This window comes from Acinonyx jubatus, chromosome B2, assembly GCF_027475565.1.
Source record: "Acinonyx jubatus isolate Ajub_Pintada_27869175 chromosome B2, VMU_Ajub_asm_v1.0, whole genome shotgun sequence".
Lineage (NCBI taxonomy): Eukaryota > Metazoa > Chordata > Mammalia > Carnivora > Felidae > Acinonyx > Acinonyx jubatus.
Window position 1 is genome coordinate 28,364,157 of NC_069385.1, and position 17,449 is coordinate 28,381,605.

The 17,449-nt window shown below is 38.9% G+C and overlaps 1 protein-coding gene across 1 annotated transcript in view; it reads right to left on the reverse strand.

Annotated features, from left to right (window-relative positions):
* Window positions 1-10,115, reverse strand: part of PEX7 (peroxisomal biogenesis factor 7) — a 77,457-nt gene extending 67,342 nt beyond the window's left edge. The window contains exons 1-3 of the mRNA XM_015081871.3: window positions 9,859-10,115; window positions 7,994-8,051; window positions 6,942-7,092 (exon numbers count right to left, since the gene is read on the reverse strand). Of these exons, the coding sequence (XP_014937357.2) occupies window positions 6,942-7,092; window positions 7,994-8,051; window positions 9,859-9,988 (339 nt within the window). The 5' untranslated portion in view covers window positions 9,989-10,115. The remainder of the gene's footprint in view (window positions 1-6,941; window positions 7,093-7,993; window positions 8,052-9,858) is intronic.
* Between the last annotated feature and the right edge of the window lie 7,334 nt (window positions 10,116-17,449).

Genomic DNA, 17,449 nt, shown 5'->3' on the forward strand with positions numbered 1-17,449 from the left:
GAAAAGAAAACAGAAATAGAAATTCATAATTAGTGATTACTTCTGGGAAGAGGGGAGGAAAGAAAAGAGGAGGAAGAAGGGTAGAATCAGAAAAAAGTAGATAGAAGATAGCATCTGTAAGCAGGGGCTCCAAAAGCATAGGTAATGTTTTATTTCTTAAGTTAGATGATGAATATGCAAGTATTCATTCTACGTGTTTACTTCTTACATATATTCATGTAAACATGAAATCTTTCATGGTCAATTTTTAAAAATCTTCAGTGTCTTCCCACTGGTCTTAGCATAACAGCCAAAATGCTGACTTTTCCAGGCACACAGGCTCAGTACCCGCCCTTCAAGAGGGCACTTTCCTTTGCCTCTAACCCTATTCCTCTGGACTCTCTCTACCTGAATAGTTATCTTTTAAAGTTTATTTATTTATTTATTTTGAGAGAGAGAGAGAGAAAGAGAAAGAGAGAGAGAGAATCCCAAGTAGGCTCCGTGCTGCCAGAGCAGAGACAGATGTGAGGCTCGAACTCTTTAACCTGTAAGATCATGACCTGAGCAGAAATCAAGAGTCAGATGCTCCACTGACTGAGCCACCAAGGCGCTCCTCCACTTGAATAGTTAAATCCTACTCTCCCTTCAGACTTAAGGATGCCATCCTGGTCCCTTCCTGCAGACAAGATCCTCTCCTCTTGTAGCACTCCATACATTCACAGCACTTATCACATTATAAATTAGGTAACCAGCAGCATAAGCCTCCCTCCCTAGAGAGGACAAGGACTCCAGCAGGGCCAGGGCCATTCCCAATTCACTCATCTTCCCCACTAGGCTTCGCACAGTCCCTTGCAGACAGTAGGGTTAATCAAAGTTTCTAGAATGAAGGAAGGGGCAGAGAAATCTGCATGAAGAGCACACCTCACATCAGTCCAGTCCTCCAACCTTTCCCTATTTCCAATTCCCCTGTCCACTCCCACTCAAACAGTGGACATGACTTAATGGTCCAATTAAGCATAAAAAAGAAGAGAGGAATGCAGTTGTGCTTTAAAAGCAGGGTCCTCTAAAGGCCTATCTTAAGTAATTACTCTCGGCAGTGATGAAGAAAATTGAGAAACTGCAAAAAGAAAAAAAAAAAAAACACACTGAACAGTATTTTGTGTTGCTTTATGAAATCTGAACCTCATCAAAACCACAGTTTGAGAGGACAAATTTTATTACTGAAATCAATTCCCAAAGAGCTCGCTTTTAATCTACTGTATAGTGCTGCCCTTTTTAAGTTGGTTTATTTAATTAAAAATCATCAAATAAAAACTATGTCCAGAATGTTCAGACTTATCTGTATCAATACAAAGGAAAGGGACACTGACTTTTAATTACTGAGCGATTAGAAAAGGCTACATATTTAATGTGAAACAATTTTTTAAATTTATCATTATTGAAATATTAAAATGTGCATAAAAGAAAAAATATCATAATAAATCCCCAGGTATCTATCACATACTTTCCAGAATTATCAACATTTTGCCACCTTGCTTCATCTGTCCTGTTACTGACTGACTGACTGACTGACTGCTGGAGTATTTTAACATCAGACCACTTCACTCATAAATACTTACGCAGATAAGGATATTTTTCTTGTTTATATAAGCAGAAGGCCATTTTCACACCTAACAAGATGAATAACAATTCCTTAATATCATCCAAAACTCAGTCCACATTCTTATTTCCCTGACTGTCTCAAAAATGTCTTTTTACAGGTGGTTTATTTGAATCAAAAACTAAACAAAATCCATATTTTACACTTAGTTGTTATGTCTCTTAGATCTAATCTAGGAAAGTCCTCCTCTCCCATCTTGTTTTCCCCACCCACCCTTCCCATGACATTTATAATTGTTGAAGAAACAAAGTTAATGGTCCCATAGAATCTTCTGCATTCTGGATTTGGCTAATTGTCTCTCCTGGTGTCAACATTTTCCTCTACTCCTCCCATTTCCTTTAAGTTAGAAGTTAGGTCTAGAGGTTTGGTTCAATTCAGTTCAATCTTTTTTAAGCTTCCTATTGCATTAGGTGTATAATTGCTGGTTGACCCACTTTTAGTGATCTCAAAATTGTTCAAAAGATGTATAAATATTAATGTTTTAGCATTCATAGATAATCTTTGCCTACAATCATTATTTCATTACGGGCTACTAAATGGCGACTCTATAATTGTGCTATTCCTTCTGCATTTTATAGTCAGGATTCAGTTATGAGAAATTTTCCACATCAACCATTCAATTACCACACAATAAAATTCATATCAGAAAGGCAGGATAAATGCCTTGATTCTTCATATTTACTTATCAATTTTCAGAATGAGGCCATTGTCCTAGTAATCTTCAGTGATGACCAGCTGTTGTTTTTTAATGTTTACAACTCCATGTAATGGGTAGAAATATACATATGTGTGTATCTCTCTGTGTGTATAGTGTTCCAACTCATTGCTGTCATTCTTTTTGATGTTGAAATTGTCCATCATTGGCCCCTGAGAGCCTTTTCAGGTTATCTGTTCCAAACGTCTAATATGATCCCAGTGGACTTTCACAGTCTTCTGACACAAGAAGATGTTTTGGATTCACCTTGTACGTTTCCTGCCAGTCCTGGAATCAACTATTTCTCCAAAGATCCCCAGATCCTTTTAGTGGGAAATGGTATTTAGAGGCAACAATCTGGGCACTAGGGATATCACTGAGACTGAGTTGTCAATGCAGCTCAGTCTTTACAGTCCAAAGAACCAGAACAAATGGACTTTTTTAAACAGAGAAAAATAAATCATGAGTCTGTGCAGATACTTCCCAGTTTTAGGATTAAATGTCTCTATTTAACTTCTTTATTCTCATATTACTTTTCTCTTACATAAAAATTTTTGGTTTCTAATAACATAATTACTGGTATATGTGAACCTACATGATATGAGAGTTTCAAAATAACAATACTTATCTTTCTGAATGCAGTTTAAAACTTCCTTGCAACTCTTTTTGTTTATCAGAAATATCTTATTAGGCATGGACAATCACTAAACTGTATTTCTAAAGTCACTTGAAATAATTATTTTCAATGCCTGGTTATAATGTCAATTTGATACATCACTAGATGAATGTGTTTTCTGCTTGTTTTCAATTTTCAGCAATTTTTTTCCTTTTTAATTAAACAGTGATTTTTAACTTTGTAAAATATTTCAACTTTTCCAAGGCCAAAACTGTGATATAAATTATATTTGGAAAATTAGCCATCCTTGTCCCCTGTCTCCCCTGATATCTTCCCCACCCTTTTTAAAGGTAACCATTTTTATTGGCTTTTGGATTCTCTTTCTATTGTTTCTTTTTGAAATATATGCAGATATATATATAAAATTCCTCCCTGTCTCACATTACATTTACATAAAATGTAAATTCTACATATATTTAAACAGCTCTGACAATAATTCAATAGGATAATTTCATAGACTATCAGATTATAGCTAAACTAAAAAAAAATTTCTAGTTTCACATGATTTAAAATTATCAAATAAGATTGCATCATTCTCCTACATAAGTTTCCTACTAGATCTAAATTAGGAGATATGGGATTCTAATTTCTAGATATGATTCACTCACCAACCTGCTTTCGAGACAGGCACAATGTTTGAGACCCACAATGAGTGTATGACAGAGAGACTACATATATAGTAGCCATATTCATGCGTGAAGGTCATTCTTGACCCAAAAATATTCCATCACAGTTTCCATCTATTTAAAACTATCACTTTCTCTTCGTTAAAAAGTTTTAAAGCTTTGAGGTCACCACTTCACAAGGTAAATCAAAAGATGCATTTTATTATGTAGTTTTTAAAATCTACATTTTGAATCTACAACCCTCAAAATATTAGACAATATACATAATAAGGTCATCAGAACTGAATGCCTATGAAGTTAAAGCAGTGGCTTCTAAACACTACTGTACATTGGAATAATCTCGGAATCTAAATCATGCCGATTGATGGCTGGCTCCAACCACCATGAAGATTTTTAAAAGGTCCCTACGTGATTCTATATGTGGCAAAGTTTGAAAACCACTGAGTTAAGACAAGCACTTTCTACTTTGTTTTCATTTCAAATAGTAAAATTTAGTACCTAAATTACAGTCTAGTCATACCTAGCATCTGGAAAAGTTGGATTAAGTGGAAAATGGCTAATACTTACACATCCGTGTATGTCCTGTTGTCTGCCCATACTGTGTGGCCCCAAATCTACAAAATTAATCCATCTCTCTCCTGAATATTCAAAGCATCCAGTGCAACCCCAACCAGGCATTTAAGGCCCATCAGGATATAGCCCTTCCCCACCTTTCCCGCCTCATCTCCCACCATTCCCACACAGACACTCTGCTCTAGTCACACCAAAGGACCTGTGACTGCCTTGAACATGTCATGCTCTTTCACAGATCTGCACCTGTGAGATGCTCTTTTCTACTAAAACTGCCCTCTTCCCCTTGGGCTGCCAGTGAATTCCTGCTAACTGTCCAAGACTCAGCTCAAATGGCGTCTCTTTTGTGACGGTCCTTGGTTTCTCTATCTGCACCTTCTAGACACTTCTTTTCAACATGATCACATTGTATTAGTTTGCTTGCATGTCCCAGATCTACTACCAGAGATTAGCACCTGAGTCTTATTCATATTTGCAATTTTGAAGACTAGCATATGCCTGGCACAAAACATGTGCTACCAGTACGGACAGATCTAGCTTTTTAAATACAAGTTAAAACTTTAAAATACTAAACAAAGTAAAAAAAAAAAAAAAAAAAAAAAAAACCAGAAAGAAAAAGAAAAAAAAAGTGAATGCTTTTCAAACATAGTAGTGAAAAGTAGTGAAGGATATTACATCCTATTCGTAGTAAAATCCAACAAGACTCACTGACACATAACTGGAAATTATTTTTCCCCATAATCACAATTCTATGGGGGAGGGGATGCTTTAAATTTATTCTAGATTTTAAGAAAAATCTTATTGCAGTAACCTAATCCATAAAAAATGGCTAGGCATGCATGACTAAATACACACAAGGAAATATATCAAGTTCAATTGTGCCCCGGAAGAAAGGAAGAAACGAAGGAACGGGGGGAGGGAGGGAGGGAAAAAGGAAAGAAAGATAGATCCCCTCAGCTGACAAGTCTGTTGTTCCATTTTAAACATAAATGCAATTTCTAAAGGGAACAAACTAGTATTAAATGCATGACTCATTGTCATTCTGCATTAATATTTTTTATGGGCATCCATCATTGTAAACTTTTCAGCTTCTATCATATCACAAGAGTCAATCATTGATTTTTTAAATTTTTTTAAAAATTTCTTTAATGTTTATTTATTTTTGAGGGGAGTGGCGAGGAGGGGCAGAGAGAGTAGGAGACACAGAATGCGAGGCAGGCTCCAAGCTCTGAGCTGTCAGCACACAGCCCGATGCGAGGCTCAAACTCATGAACCGTGAGATCACGATCTGGGCCAAAGTTGGACACTTAACCAATTGAGCCACCCAGGCACTCCATTCATTGATGTTCTTAAAGTAAGCAAGGTCTTAACCACATGGCACATTTTTACTACAAAATGTATGGCTAAATACACTTCCTCCACAATGAAATACGAATAGCTGCATACTTAGTTCAAAGGTAAGTTTTCATAACCAAGAACTTGAAGTGGGTCCAATCTTTTTTCAAAAAAGTTAAGCAAATTGATAAGCCCATTATTTGACAATGAAGACAAATGTTAACTATTTTTCAAAAATTGTAATGAGCACATTGGGAACTAGATGTTGATGTAAACCTTAAATTGAGTATATGTCACCTTGAATGTCACTCCTAACCCACTCTCTTAACACTCTGGAATCTTCACACAACTAATCTTTTTATCACAAATGACTAATATTCTTGCATTTAACAAGCATCCTTTGAAGGCCTTCTATGGGCCAGGTACTGTGCTGGACACAAATCTGAAAGTAAAATTGAAAGATCTACGGCTACCTTGAGGGAAATTTTGAAACATTTTAGGCAAAACACCGTAAGGGAATGTCTTTCCCATCACATTCATTAAAAATACCTTTGTAGTTTTATATGACTGAGAACCAAACTATTTTCTTTTTTTTTTAATTTACTTATTTACATTCAAGTTAGTTAACATACCGTGTAGTACTGGTTTCAGGAGCAGAACCCAGTGATTCATCACCTCACACCTGTCAGAATGGCTAAAATGAACAACTCGGGCAACGACAGATGTTGGTGAGGATGCAGAGAAAGGGGAACCCTTTTGCACTGTTGGGATTGCAGACTGGTGCAGCCGCTCTGGAAAACAGTATGGAGGTTCCTCAAGAAAATGAAACCTAGAACTACCCTGCGACCCAGCAATGGCACTACTAGGTATTTATCTAAAGGATATGAAAACCAAACTATCTTCTGTGCTACCCGTATACATAACACACAGAACCTAGATACATGAACTGGTTTAGATTTCAAATTTCTTCAGTAAGCTCTGTCTCATAATCTGCATTTGATGCTCTTGCTCCACTATATTCTGAAAATCCCTAGGAACCTTACTGCGGCCCTAAAGGCAATCTTGTGACGCCTTGGTGAAAAGTCTGCCTACTTCCGCCTTAAGGCGGTATAGGGCAAGCATACCCTACAGCAGGAAGAAAGAGATGGGCCTCTTCTGGAGGAAACAGCGCTACAGCATACCTACTACTGGGGGCGTTTTTACTAAGAAGAAGCTTGACCTTTCCTTCTTTCTTAGCTCCTTAGGGCAAGATGTACTTAATGTCGGAATAATCAAATAACAAATGACATCTACCATATGCAAGAAATACTAAAGCTTAAACTTCCAGTCCCCTTGTTTCCATCCCCAAATGGATTTCATCTAAAACAAAACCAATCAGCCCAGAAGGACTTGCCTTCCTACCTCCTGAGTATGTTCCTTGTAGACCTGCAGTGGTCCTGCGGCTTTGGCCGTGTCCCAGAGCTGCAGCGAGCCATCGCCACTACAGGTGACCAGGATGTGTTCATTGTTCTCACTCCAGGTCACATCAAACAAACCATCATTCCAGTCAAAGCTACACCAGGAAAAGTAAAATAAAAAAATCTGGTTGCACAGGCAGCTGAACATAAAATAGGAACCATAATTTTACAGTCTTTCAAGTTTATCACATATTTTAACACCCATTATCTCACATGGTCTTCACAACTATGGAAGAGAAATAGAGCTAGAACTTGACAGACCCAGAAACGAGTTCAGAGATGTGACAGGAACATCCCAGGTCACACAGCAAGAAAACTGTGGAGCTGGATTAAAATTCGGTCTCCCATTTAGAAATTTGGCGCTATTTATGAGGGCAGGACGCCATACCTGGGTGCTCAATGTTTTGCGGCTTTTTTGGGTTTTTTGTGTGGTTCACAGGAGGGAGCAGCAAGCACTTCAGAATACTAATTTAGACCAATAATTTCAACTTCCCACATAAAATTTCGCCTGAGCTGTGAGCAGGTCATGATCTCATGACAGAGTTTCCTTTCCTTTCTCTGACATTGACTAACCCAGATGGAGGTGTTAATGAGTCCAACAGTCAAGACAGCCATAGAAACAAGAAACGGAAAGCAGTGCTAGGTAACTCACAAAATGGATAATTAGCTCCTGAATGAATTAACCCAAACTATGTGAAGAAAACAGCAAAGTTAGAAACGTCACACAGTATACTAACTAGTTTACATTTTTTTATGTTAAAGTTTTCTACTTTATAAATGAACACTAAGAGACAAGGGCTTTAGAAGAAAAATGACATAATCACAGTTTACTGGCAAAAATAATTTCTATATATGCAAATGCTGAAGTTTCTTTTCTACCACAAATTTAAAAATGAAAAAATATTTTACTGATCAAAAAGATTCAAAATCTAATTATATTAAGGCTTTGGTAGCAAAAGAGAATACCTGTAAGTTTAATCATTAGAGCCACCTTACCTTCTAAAAAGTCTAAGCCCAGATTCATTTTGATCCAATATTAGAAGGGTTCCACAGCCTAAGGAGGAAAAAAAAAAAAAAAAATCAAGATCATGCTTTTGAACTTGCCAGGGGAACAGCTAAGGTGAAGGGTGGGTGTGGGGGAGGTTGCTGAGGAATGAGTACCTAATTTTACTACCACAAATTTCTCCCTAAAGTTATTGAGACCGTGTATACAAACTGATCAGGACTGTACGCTCCATTTCTGTTTTTCTATGTTGCACCTCAACCGTGAAATATTAAACTTATCTCACCTATGCTTGGGACCCAGACACAGCCCTAAAAGGGGGAGGGGGGGAGAGATATCTGAATTAATATTCTATGGCCAGACAGGCTGCCAGGTACATAAACCTCCCAAATAGGTGTCATAATCCCTATTTCCAAGCAAGAAACCTTTGGCTTACAGATTCCAGAAGCTCTGCTCCTTCTACTGCATCACACTGCCTTGCTAATAAATCTGAAATACATTCAGCATGGGATTTTAAAACAAAATGCCTGGTGGAATTTACCACATACTAGATGGTAAAGTACTGAGTAGGTTAGTTATCTACCCAAAATGAATTATTTTTCTAAGGGACAAGCATATTTTAAAAGATGTATTTGTTATATAGACTGAGGGAGGAAAAAAACTCAATTTAAACAGGATTTAAAAAAAAAAAAACACCTCCTTGTACGTTTTTACAAAGGATTTAATTTAAAGTATCAAACTCATGAGTTTCAAGCGAACTGGTGGGTTAGTATTGTAAACTTGAATGTAACAGTGCAAGCAGTAAGCTAAGTGGTGAAAATATAAGTAAATATTTCTTGCCTTCTGAATTTTAGAAATCATACCATTTTTTTTCTGCCCTAGGGCCAAAGAAAAACAACTATCAAAAGCTGACGTTATGCAATGAATTATTTCACAGAGCTTCTGTGCATAAATAACAGGTAAGCTTTAAGTTAAAAGAAGAAATTTTAAGAATGGAATCCCACCTTCCAATCTAGTCCTTGAAAAGAGACAGTGAACTTGGGGTCCCTGGGTGGCTCAGTTGGTTAAGCATCCCACTTAGGTCATGATCTCCCGGTTTATGCCCTATATGGGGCTCTGCACTGACAGCACAGAACCTGCTTATAGGATCCTCAGTCTCCCTCTCTCTCTCTGCCCCCACCCCTGCTCAGGGGCTCGCTCTCTCTCTCTCTTTCTCTCTCTCTCGAAAATAAACATTACAAAAGAGAGAGACAGAAAGAGAGCGCGCACGAGTTAACTTGAACCTCCAACTACTTGCAAATGTGTGTATTCCTCCTGAGACAACAAGAGGTAGGGGCAGAACTTGATCAATTTCATGATGGCAATTGTGGGGAGACTCCAAGCGTCCGCTCAAGGCCATCCTTCTTACGACCCACAGCCCGGATGCAGACTGTGAGGAAGGTGGACCCATTAGGAGGTACTCGGGTGACCCTGCGGACTGTCCCCTTTACAAGTGCTGTCGGTCCCGTCCGAATGGCCAGAGGGGTCACATCCGCTGAGCCCGCTCAAGGCAGGAAGCGTGTGACTGGGGGTGGGATTGGGGGGTCAGGTGGAGGTGGAGGAGGTGCCCTAAGGAATAAGGGTATGGGCCAGCAGGCACCTTCCAGATGCTACTTCCGCAACGTAACTGAAAAGGATCATAGACCCAGACCCACTCCCCACAATGGACAAAGGAGGAAGCCAGAATTCGCGCGCTCCTCGGCTCCCCCTGGTGTACACGTGTGGCACTGTCTACTGTCGGAAGTGCTTTCCCACCGTAGGGTGAAGCTGAGGTTCGGCTGGAACCCGCCCCCGCCCCGGCGGCGCTGCGCGGCCTCACCCGCGATGCCATAGTGCTGCGCGGCGGCGCAGGCCAGCCGGCCCGGCAGGTACGGGGAAAACTCGGCCGCATAGCCATGGCGGCCCGGCACCCGCAGCGTCCGAACCGCTCCGACGCGCGCCCCGCTCATCCCGCCCGCCGCTTCTGGGCCTCGCCGCCCTGGCGCTGCCACAGCCGTTTCGGATCAGAGGCGGACAGTCCCGACTCGCCAAATTAGAGACCCAGGAAGACGAAGCGGAAGTGAGGACACCTGGTGCCCTGAATGCTGGATTTCGATTGGTCCGGAAAGGAAAGGGCTCTGACTGCTACGGAGTCCATCTTTGTTTTGGGCAAAACAAAGTGATTTGCGCCACCTATCTTGTGTTAGACCTAACGAGGCAGTGTGATTCTAGGATTAGGTGACAACTTTTGTTTTAGCATGTTAGCCTTTACTGCGCGTTTTTGGGGTTTTATTTATTCGTTGTGATTTTGGAAGATTGACATCAGGAGGTATTTCTGATGATTATAAAATAAGACAAGTTAGGGGCGCCTGGGTGGCTCAGTCGGTTAAGCGGCCGACTTCGGCTCAGGTCATGATCTTGCGGTCCGTGAGTTCGAGCCCCGCGTGGGGCTCTGTGCTGACAGCTCAGAGCCTGGAGCCTGCTTCAGATTCTGTGTCTCCCTCTCTCTGACCCTTCCCCGTTCATGCTCTGACTCTCTCTGTCTCAAAAATAAATAAACGTTAAAAAAAAAATTTTTTTAATAAAAAAAAATAAGACAAGTTACAGCAACTCTGAAACCAAGCAGCGAGCCAAACAGGCAATTGATGCTGTGTTGCCCAAGGTAACTTGAAGCAATATTAAATCAGGTGGGATTGAAGCTTAAGGAAAAAAGACATCATAAGCAATTTTTAAAAATTCTCACTACGTATATTGTGTATATGTAGTCTATTGTATATACTAGTGTTCAGGTATGGGGCTAATTAAGACAAATTAAATCTCATCCGTTCATTCAAAACTTTACCAAACATATACTATGCAGAAGGTGACTATATATAATTTGTCAAATATGACACTTTTGAGAGTGAAAGGGAGTGCAGTTAATAATGAAGCCAGGTAAACCAGCACAAACCTTGTCATATGGCCAGCTTAACTGTACAATTTTAGGCATGTGGATTTCAAAAGCAATGAGATGTAGTCCATGCCCTCAAGAGATTAGTGTAATAAACTTGTCAACAATTGTTGAACAATTGTAATGAAAATACTGTAGGTGCTATTATAAATAAATAAATAAATAAATAAGTAAATAAATAAATAAGTAAGTAAGTAAGTATATGTGTGTGTTTAAAAAGAAAGTTGTCACTGCTTTCAGGAGGATTGGAAGAATGGAAGGAAAAACTTCAGAAGGAAGGTAATGTTTGTGGTGTGTAAATGATGACATTTTATTTAGATAGAAAAGGAGGTGGAGGTCATTGTAGGGTCAGCAATAACATGAGCAACCCAAGAGACAAGAAAAAGCATGATCCATAGGAGGTCGTAGCTGCCAGGACTCAGCCTGACCAGATAGAAGGGGTACGGTGAAGGATACTGAGTGGAGGGACTAGAGTGTCCTACTGGGGCTGGATCATGAAGAGTCTTGTCTGCCATACGAATGGAATTGGATTTCGACTGTAATTTAAACAATGGGGAACCATCAGAATTTTCCAATGTGATAAATGACCAAATTTTCATTCTAAAAGATCTTCTGTATCAAAAAGTTTTCTGGATAAATTTCCAGAATATTATAATGGGTGCCTGGGTGGCCCAGCCGGTTAAGCATCGGACTTCCACTCAGGTCAGGATCTCACGGTTCAGTTCATGAGTTCGAGCCCCACGTGGGGCTCTGTGCTGACAGTTCAGAGCCTGGAGCCTGCTTCAGATTCTGTGTCTCCCTCTCTCCCTGACCCTCCCCTCCTTGCACTCTCTCTCTCTCTCTCTCTCTCAAAAATAAATAAACATTAAAAAAAATACTGAATGTGGGTGCACACCTGGGTGGCTCAGGCGGTTGAGATTGGACTCTTCATTTCGGCTCAAGTCGTGATCACAGGGTTGTGAGATCAAGCCCCATGTCGGGCTGCACGCTGAGTGTGGAGCCTGCTTGGGATACTCTCTCTCTCCCTCTTTCTCTGCCCCTCTCCTGCGTGTGCACTTGCACATTCTCTTTTGTTCTCTCTCTCAAAATTTAAAAAAAAAAAAAAAAAAAAAAAAAGCCTGAACTTCTGGTTTCTGGTTTTACCTGTAAGGAGCTTAGAAGTTACTACTCTGTCCTAAAAAGCTATAAATTAACTACTCTTCTTGGACTTTTAAGAGAGGGGAAGACACATAGCAAACCTCTGCCCAATCTCAGATTGAAGAGATAGACAGATGAATACAGGGAGACACGACTTATCAGAGTCAAGCCTCAACAGTGGAGACTACCAGAGGAACCAGCGCCTAGGTAGGAAGTCATGAACTAGGATTAATAAATTACTGGAGGCACAGTGTGGTGAAATCTTAGAGTTAAAAACCCCAGGGGCGACCTAGTCATAGGGAGGGACCCAAAATATTGTGAGTGTTACCTCCATGAGGCCAACTAGGTTCCCACAGTAAATATCAGAAAAAAATCATCTTGTGCTTCTGGTAGGTGGAAGGTAAAGGAACCATTTTGAAACATGCCAGAGCACTCTGTTCTTAACAAGGCCTGACCTCAGAGAAAACTAGTTAACCACATTAGAATTTTAGGCTAATTCTAATTAGCCTAACTTAGGCTGATTACTAAGTGACCTGAAAGAAGGGAAATAGCCAATCCCAGCCCATTCTAGACATCCTGTCCTACTTAAGGGAGAAAAATACTGAGGAACACTGGGGAGGTTCACACTCCAGAGACACAAACTAGGCTAAGACTGAGATGTAATTGTAGGAATATAGAATTCTTCCCCTGTCCCCACACCTTACTACTACATTACTAAAGGCCTATTCATAGCAGACCTTAAGTGTGTAGTTCAGTCTATTTTGATGAGTGCGTATATCCATGGAACTAACACCCCTATCAACATATAGAACATTTCAATCCTTCCAGAAAAATTCTGTGCTCCTTCCTAGTCAAACTCATCCCTATCCCTGTCCGCAATCAACCACTGATCTGATTTTTTGCCTGTTAAGAACTGCCTGTATTCCAGGACTAGAAATGTATTCCTTGTGGGTTTTTTAATTGATTACTTGGAATATTAATCTTTTAAATGCAAGTAGGTCACACAACACTTGGACTTTTACAATACTTTCCCTAAAGTTGTGTAAAACAGAAGAGTTTCGACTACATCAATCATTTCTAGCTAGGAGGCCTTATAGACTATAACAGGGTGAAATGAAGTATTCCAAACATTTCAAAAGCCAAACTGGACCTGCACATTTGTAATTCTGCAGCAGAAGCCAGCCTAAAATTCTAACTTTTTTTGTTTGTTTTTAGCCAGAAGTTATATGGATGCAAGGTGCTATGCTTGTTCTCTGGTGTTGATATTAACTTCTGATTGCTTATGAAATCATAACATTTCGGGGGTGCATGAATGGAAAAATTTGAAAAGGTTTGTAGGTTTTAAATGGGTTGATCTTTAAGGTTCTGCAACAGGAGTTTACCAAGCCCAAGAGGAGTTGCAAGGCATAGAGTTGCTGGCTGTTATACACACATTATTGGGATCACTGAAAACATATGAATGGTTGATTAGATAAAATTAAGTGCAAAATTTAAGTGTCTCAAATTTTATGACTATGCTGTGGTTATGTACGAAAATGCCCTTATTCTTAGGAAATACATAGGAAATAATGTAAGGTAAAGGGAATTATAAAAGAATGACCTTTCAAATGGTTCAGGAAAAAAAAAGGAATATGGACATGTACAAATAGATTGATAAAACAAATATGGTAAAAATGTAAAGGACTTGGGAATCTTGGCAAGAGATATATGGGAATTTTATGAATTATTCTTGTAATATTTCTATAAGTGTAAAATTATTATAATGGAAAGGTTTTAAGTATATGACTAAAGATTTTACTCATTCAGATTGTTCTTGTCTAATTAGTTTGAATTAGTAGGAAATGGTTCTAATGTGTTAAGTGGTACCTGGGAGCGGGTGAAAAATTCTAGACTGGTGCCCACAGAGTCTCTATTGGTGAATCATATGCCAGAAACATCTGTTGTGTGATTTTACTGTGACTTCTGACTTGTATAAGTTTGAGGGAGTATGTTTCGGAAAAAAAGCAGAAGTTTCCTGCTACTGAAGTCGAGACTGAAACAAAGTTCACACTATACTTCAAAGGTCACCAAGTAGAAAAGTCAATGGGGAAATCCAGGTCAACTATAATTCCCATCATGACTAAGCAGTGTGAAGACTCTGACTACAGTGACCTAGTAATGACCCGAGAGAGAAATCAAAGCAGGATCACTCATTTCTAGGATTCTTGGTAAGGTTTACTCAGCAATTCATAAATCTTACCATTTACAATAAGCATAAACCTCTAAGATCAGTACATATATTTCACTTTTGAATAAATATGCAATAGAGTACAAGGTATTTCTGTGAACTATATATGTTGTTTATATATTTGGATTTTTACTTTTTATTTATTTATTTTGAGAGAGAGAGAGAGAAAGTGCACAAGCAGGGGAGAGGCAGAGAGACAGGGAGAGACAGAATCCCCAGTAGGCTCTGTGTTAGTAGCACAGAGCCCTATGCAGGGCTCAAACTCACAATTGTGAGATCGTGACCTTGAGGCGAAATCAAGAATCCAATGCTTAACCTACAGAGTCACCCAGGTGCCCCATGTTGTTTATATATTCTTAAGAAAGAGAAGTTTAGCTAGAGAAACAAGTTGCCAGGTATATAGGGAATATGTATGATCATCTTAAATCTGAACACCAGACATTAAAAATCTAGTGTGCTCATTATGCGCCTTGAATTTCTTAGCTCTGGAAGACAGCATATTCTTCAAAAGCTATCATTTCATTTTCATTGACTAAGAAATAAAAACAATACTGGCTTCCTTCAAACCTGTTCAGTCCTCTTAGAAAGGCAGGAATGCTTTCACCTGAAAAATGAAATCTTAGAAGTTGTCTGGCTTTTTTCTCAGAGTCCCTGAGATCCTTGATATTTTCTAATACAGTATTTTTTCTTTTGTTTGTTTCTTTGCTGTGCTGTTCCTCAAACACCCAATCAGTCTCCAGCCTCAGGGTCTTTGCACTTGCTATGGTGTTGTTTGAATTTCTTTTCTTTTCTTTTCTTTTCTTTTCTTTTCTTTTCTTTTCTTTTCTTTTCTTTTCTTTTCCTTTCCTTTCTTTATTATAGTTTGTAATACAGTATTATTCACAGTAAAAAAGAAGTCACTATATTATGAGTCAATTCACTATAAGTAATGATGAATAGAAACTTCAGCTCTAGTGTTGCTGACTATGTGACTTTCAGCAAATAATTTATCTCTTTGAGCCTCAGTTTCCTCATAAATAGAGCTTTCTATGAAGGGCAAGCACAACAGTGAGGGATCTAGAAACCACATGACTGAGAGAATTGTTTAGGAGAACTGGGGTATCATCACACACCTATTAAAATGGCCAAAATCTGGAACACCTACACCACCACATGCTGGGGAGAATAGGGAACAACAAGAAATCTTAATTCATTGCTGGTGGGATAGCAACTGGTGGAGCCACTTTGGAAGACAGTTGGTGACTTCTTATAAAATCAAACATACACTCACCATATGATCCAGCAATCTTGCTTCCTGGTACTTACCCACAGGAGTTGAAAACTTATGTCCACACAAAAACCTGCATATGGATGTTTATAGCAGCTTTATTCATAACTGCCGAAACTTGGAAGCAAGTTGTCCTTCAGAAGGTGAATGGATAAACTGTGGTACATCCAGACAATGGGATATAATTCAGAACTAAAAAGAAAGAGCTATCAAGCCATGAAAAGACATGGAAGAAACTAAATGCATATTACCAAGTGACAAAAGCCAATCTGAAAAGGCTACATACTGTATGATTTGAACTATATGACATTCTGGAAAAGGCAAAATTACGGAGAAAGTAAAAAGACCAGTGGTTGCCTGGGATTGAATGGTGGTGGTGGTGGGGATGGTGGGGGTTGGGAGAGATGAATAGGCAGAGCACAAAGCATTTTAGGGCAGTGAAAATATTCAGTATACCAGAATGATGGATACATGTCATTTATACATTTGACTAAACCCATAGAATGTACAACACCAAGAATGAGTCCTAATGTAAGCTATAACTTTGGGTGATTATGATGTGTCAATGTAGGTTCATCAATTATAACAAATGTACCACTCTGGTGGGGGCAGGTGATAATCCCCTCAATTTTTCTGCAAACCTAAAACTACTCTTAAAAAATGGTCTTAATAAAAAAAAAAGTCTGCTGCATTAAAAACAAACCTTAAGAGTAGTTAATGTTCTTAAATAAATTGAAAAGTTTTAGAATTTGGTTTTTTCTTGACTATCCTTCAAAGAGAAAACTTTCAAGAAGATAACAAAGAAAAATCTCCCCTTCCTCATCCCACTAACATGCATTGCCTACAGATTTCTTTTGAAAGATTCTTTTGTTCCCTACACCCACTGACATTTCTGGGTGTTCTTTAATGCTGCCCCTATGCAAGAAAAATCTTTACCTTCTTATCCCACAAGCCAACTCTCTGTCCTCTCTCAAATTCTCCATTAAGGTTGACTTCTTCCAGAAATCCTAACTCATCTCTAAAACTTGACTTCTTTCAGAAATTCTAACTCATCTCTAAAGTTTAACTTCCAAATTTGAAAGAAGCTTGCATTTAATATAATTTGCAAGAATTATAATTGCTTTTCTTGTTATACAGGTCATGTCTTTTTTGTTACAAATTTAGTGAATAAAATATTTGTAAAATAAAATATTAAGGTATTTTAAAAATTTTTAATTCTTTTTATTTTTCAAAGAGAGAAAGAATAAGAGACAGAGAGAGAGAGAGAGAGAGAGAGAGAGAGAGAGAGAGAGAAATCGGGGGAGGGGCAGAAAGAGAGGGAGACAGAATCTGAAGCAGGCTCCAGTGCTGACAGCTCAGAGCCCTACACGGGGCTCAAACTCACAAACCACAAGATGGTGACCTGAGCCGAAGTTGGACACTTAACCGACTGAGCCACCCAGGCACCCCAGTTTTAAGGTATTTTTTTAATGCAGAAAGCAGCGGACTGAATGTCAGGACTCTGCTTTATGTTTTGAGGCATATTGCTTTACCACTTTGGTACTCTATTTTCTCATCTGTAAAGTAAGTATGATAGATTCTGATCCTTTTTATCTCTTAATATCATGACTTTAAGACTTGCTATAAAGAAAAGTTATTATAGTTGAAAGCTATTTTTATTCAAACTAAGACCACCAGAGGGTGGCCAGGCTTTATCCCAAAACCTGGATTCTGTATTTCACACACAGCATTTCCTTTTCGTAGTGAGTTTCGGTAGCATCACAAGCCAAAGCTTAATTCAGAAAGTAAATGTTGCTGAAAATCATGCTCCTCAACAAGAAAGTTAATGGTGCCACAAAATTAAAAGAAGT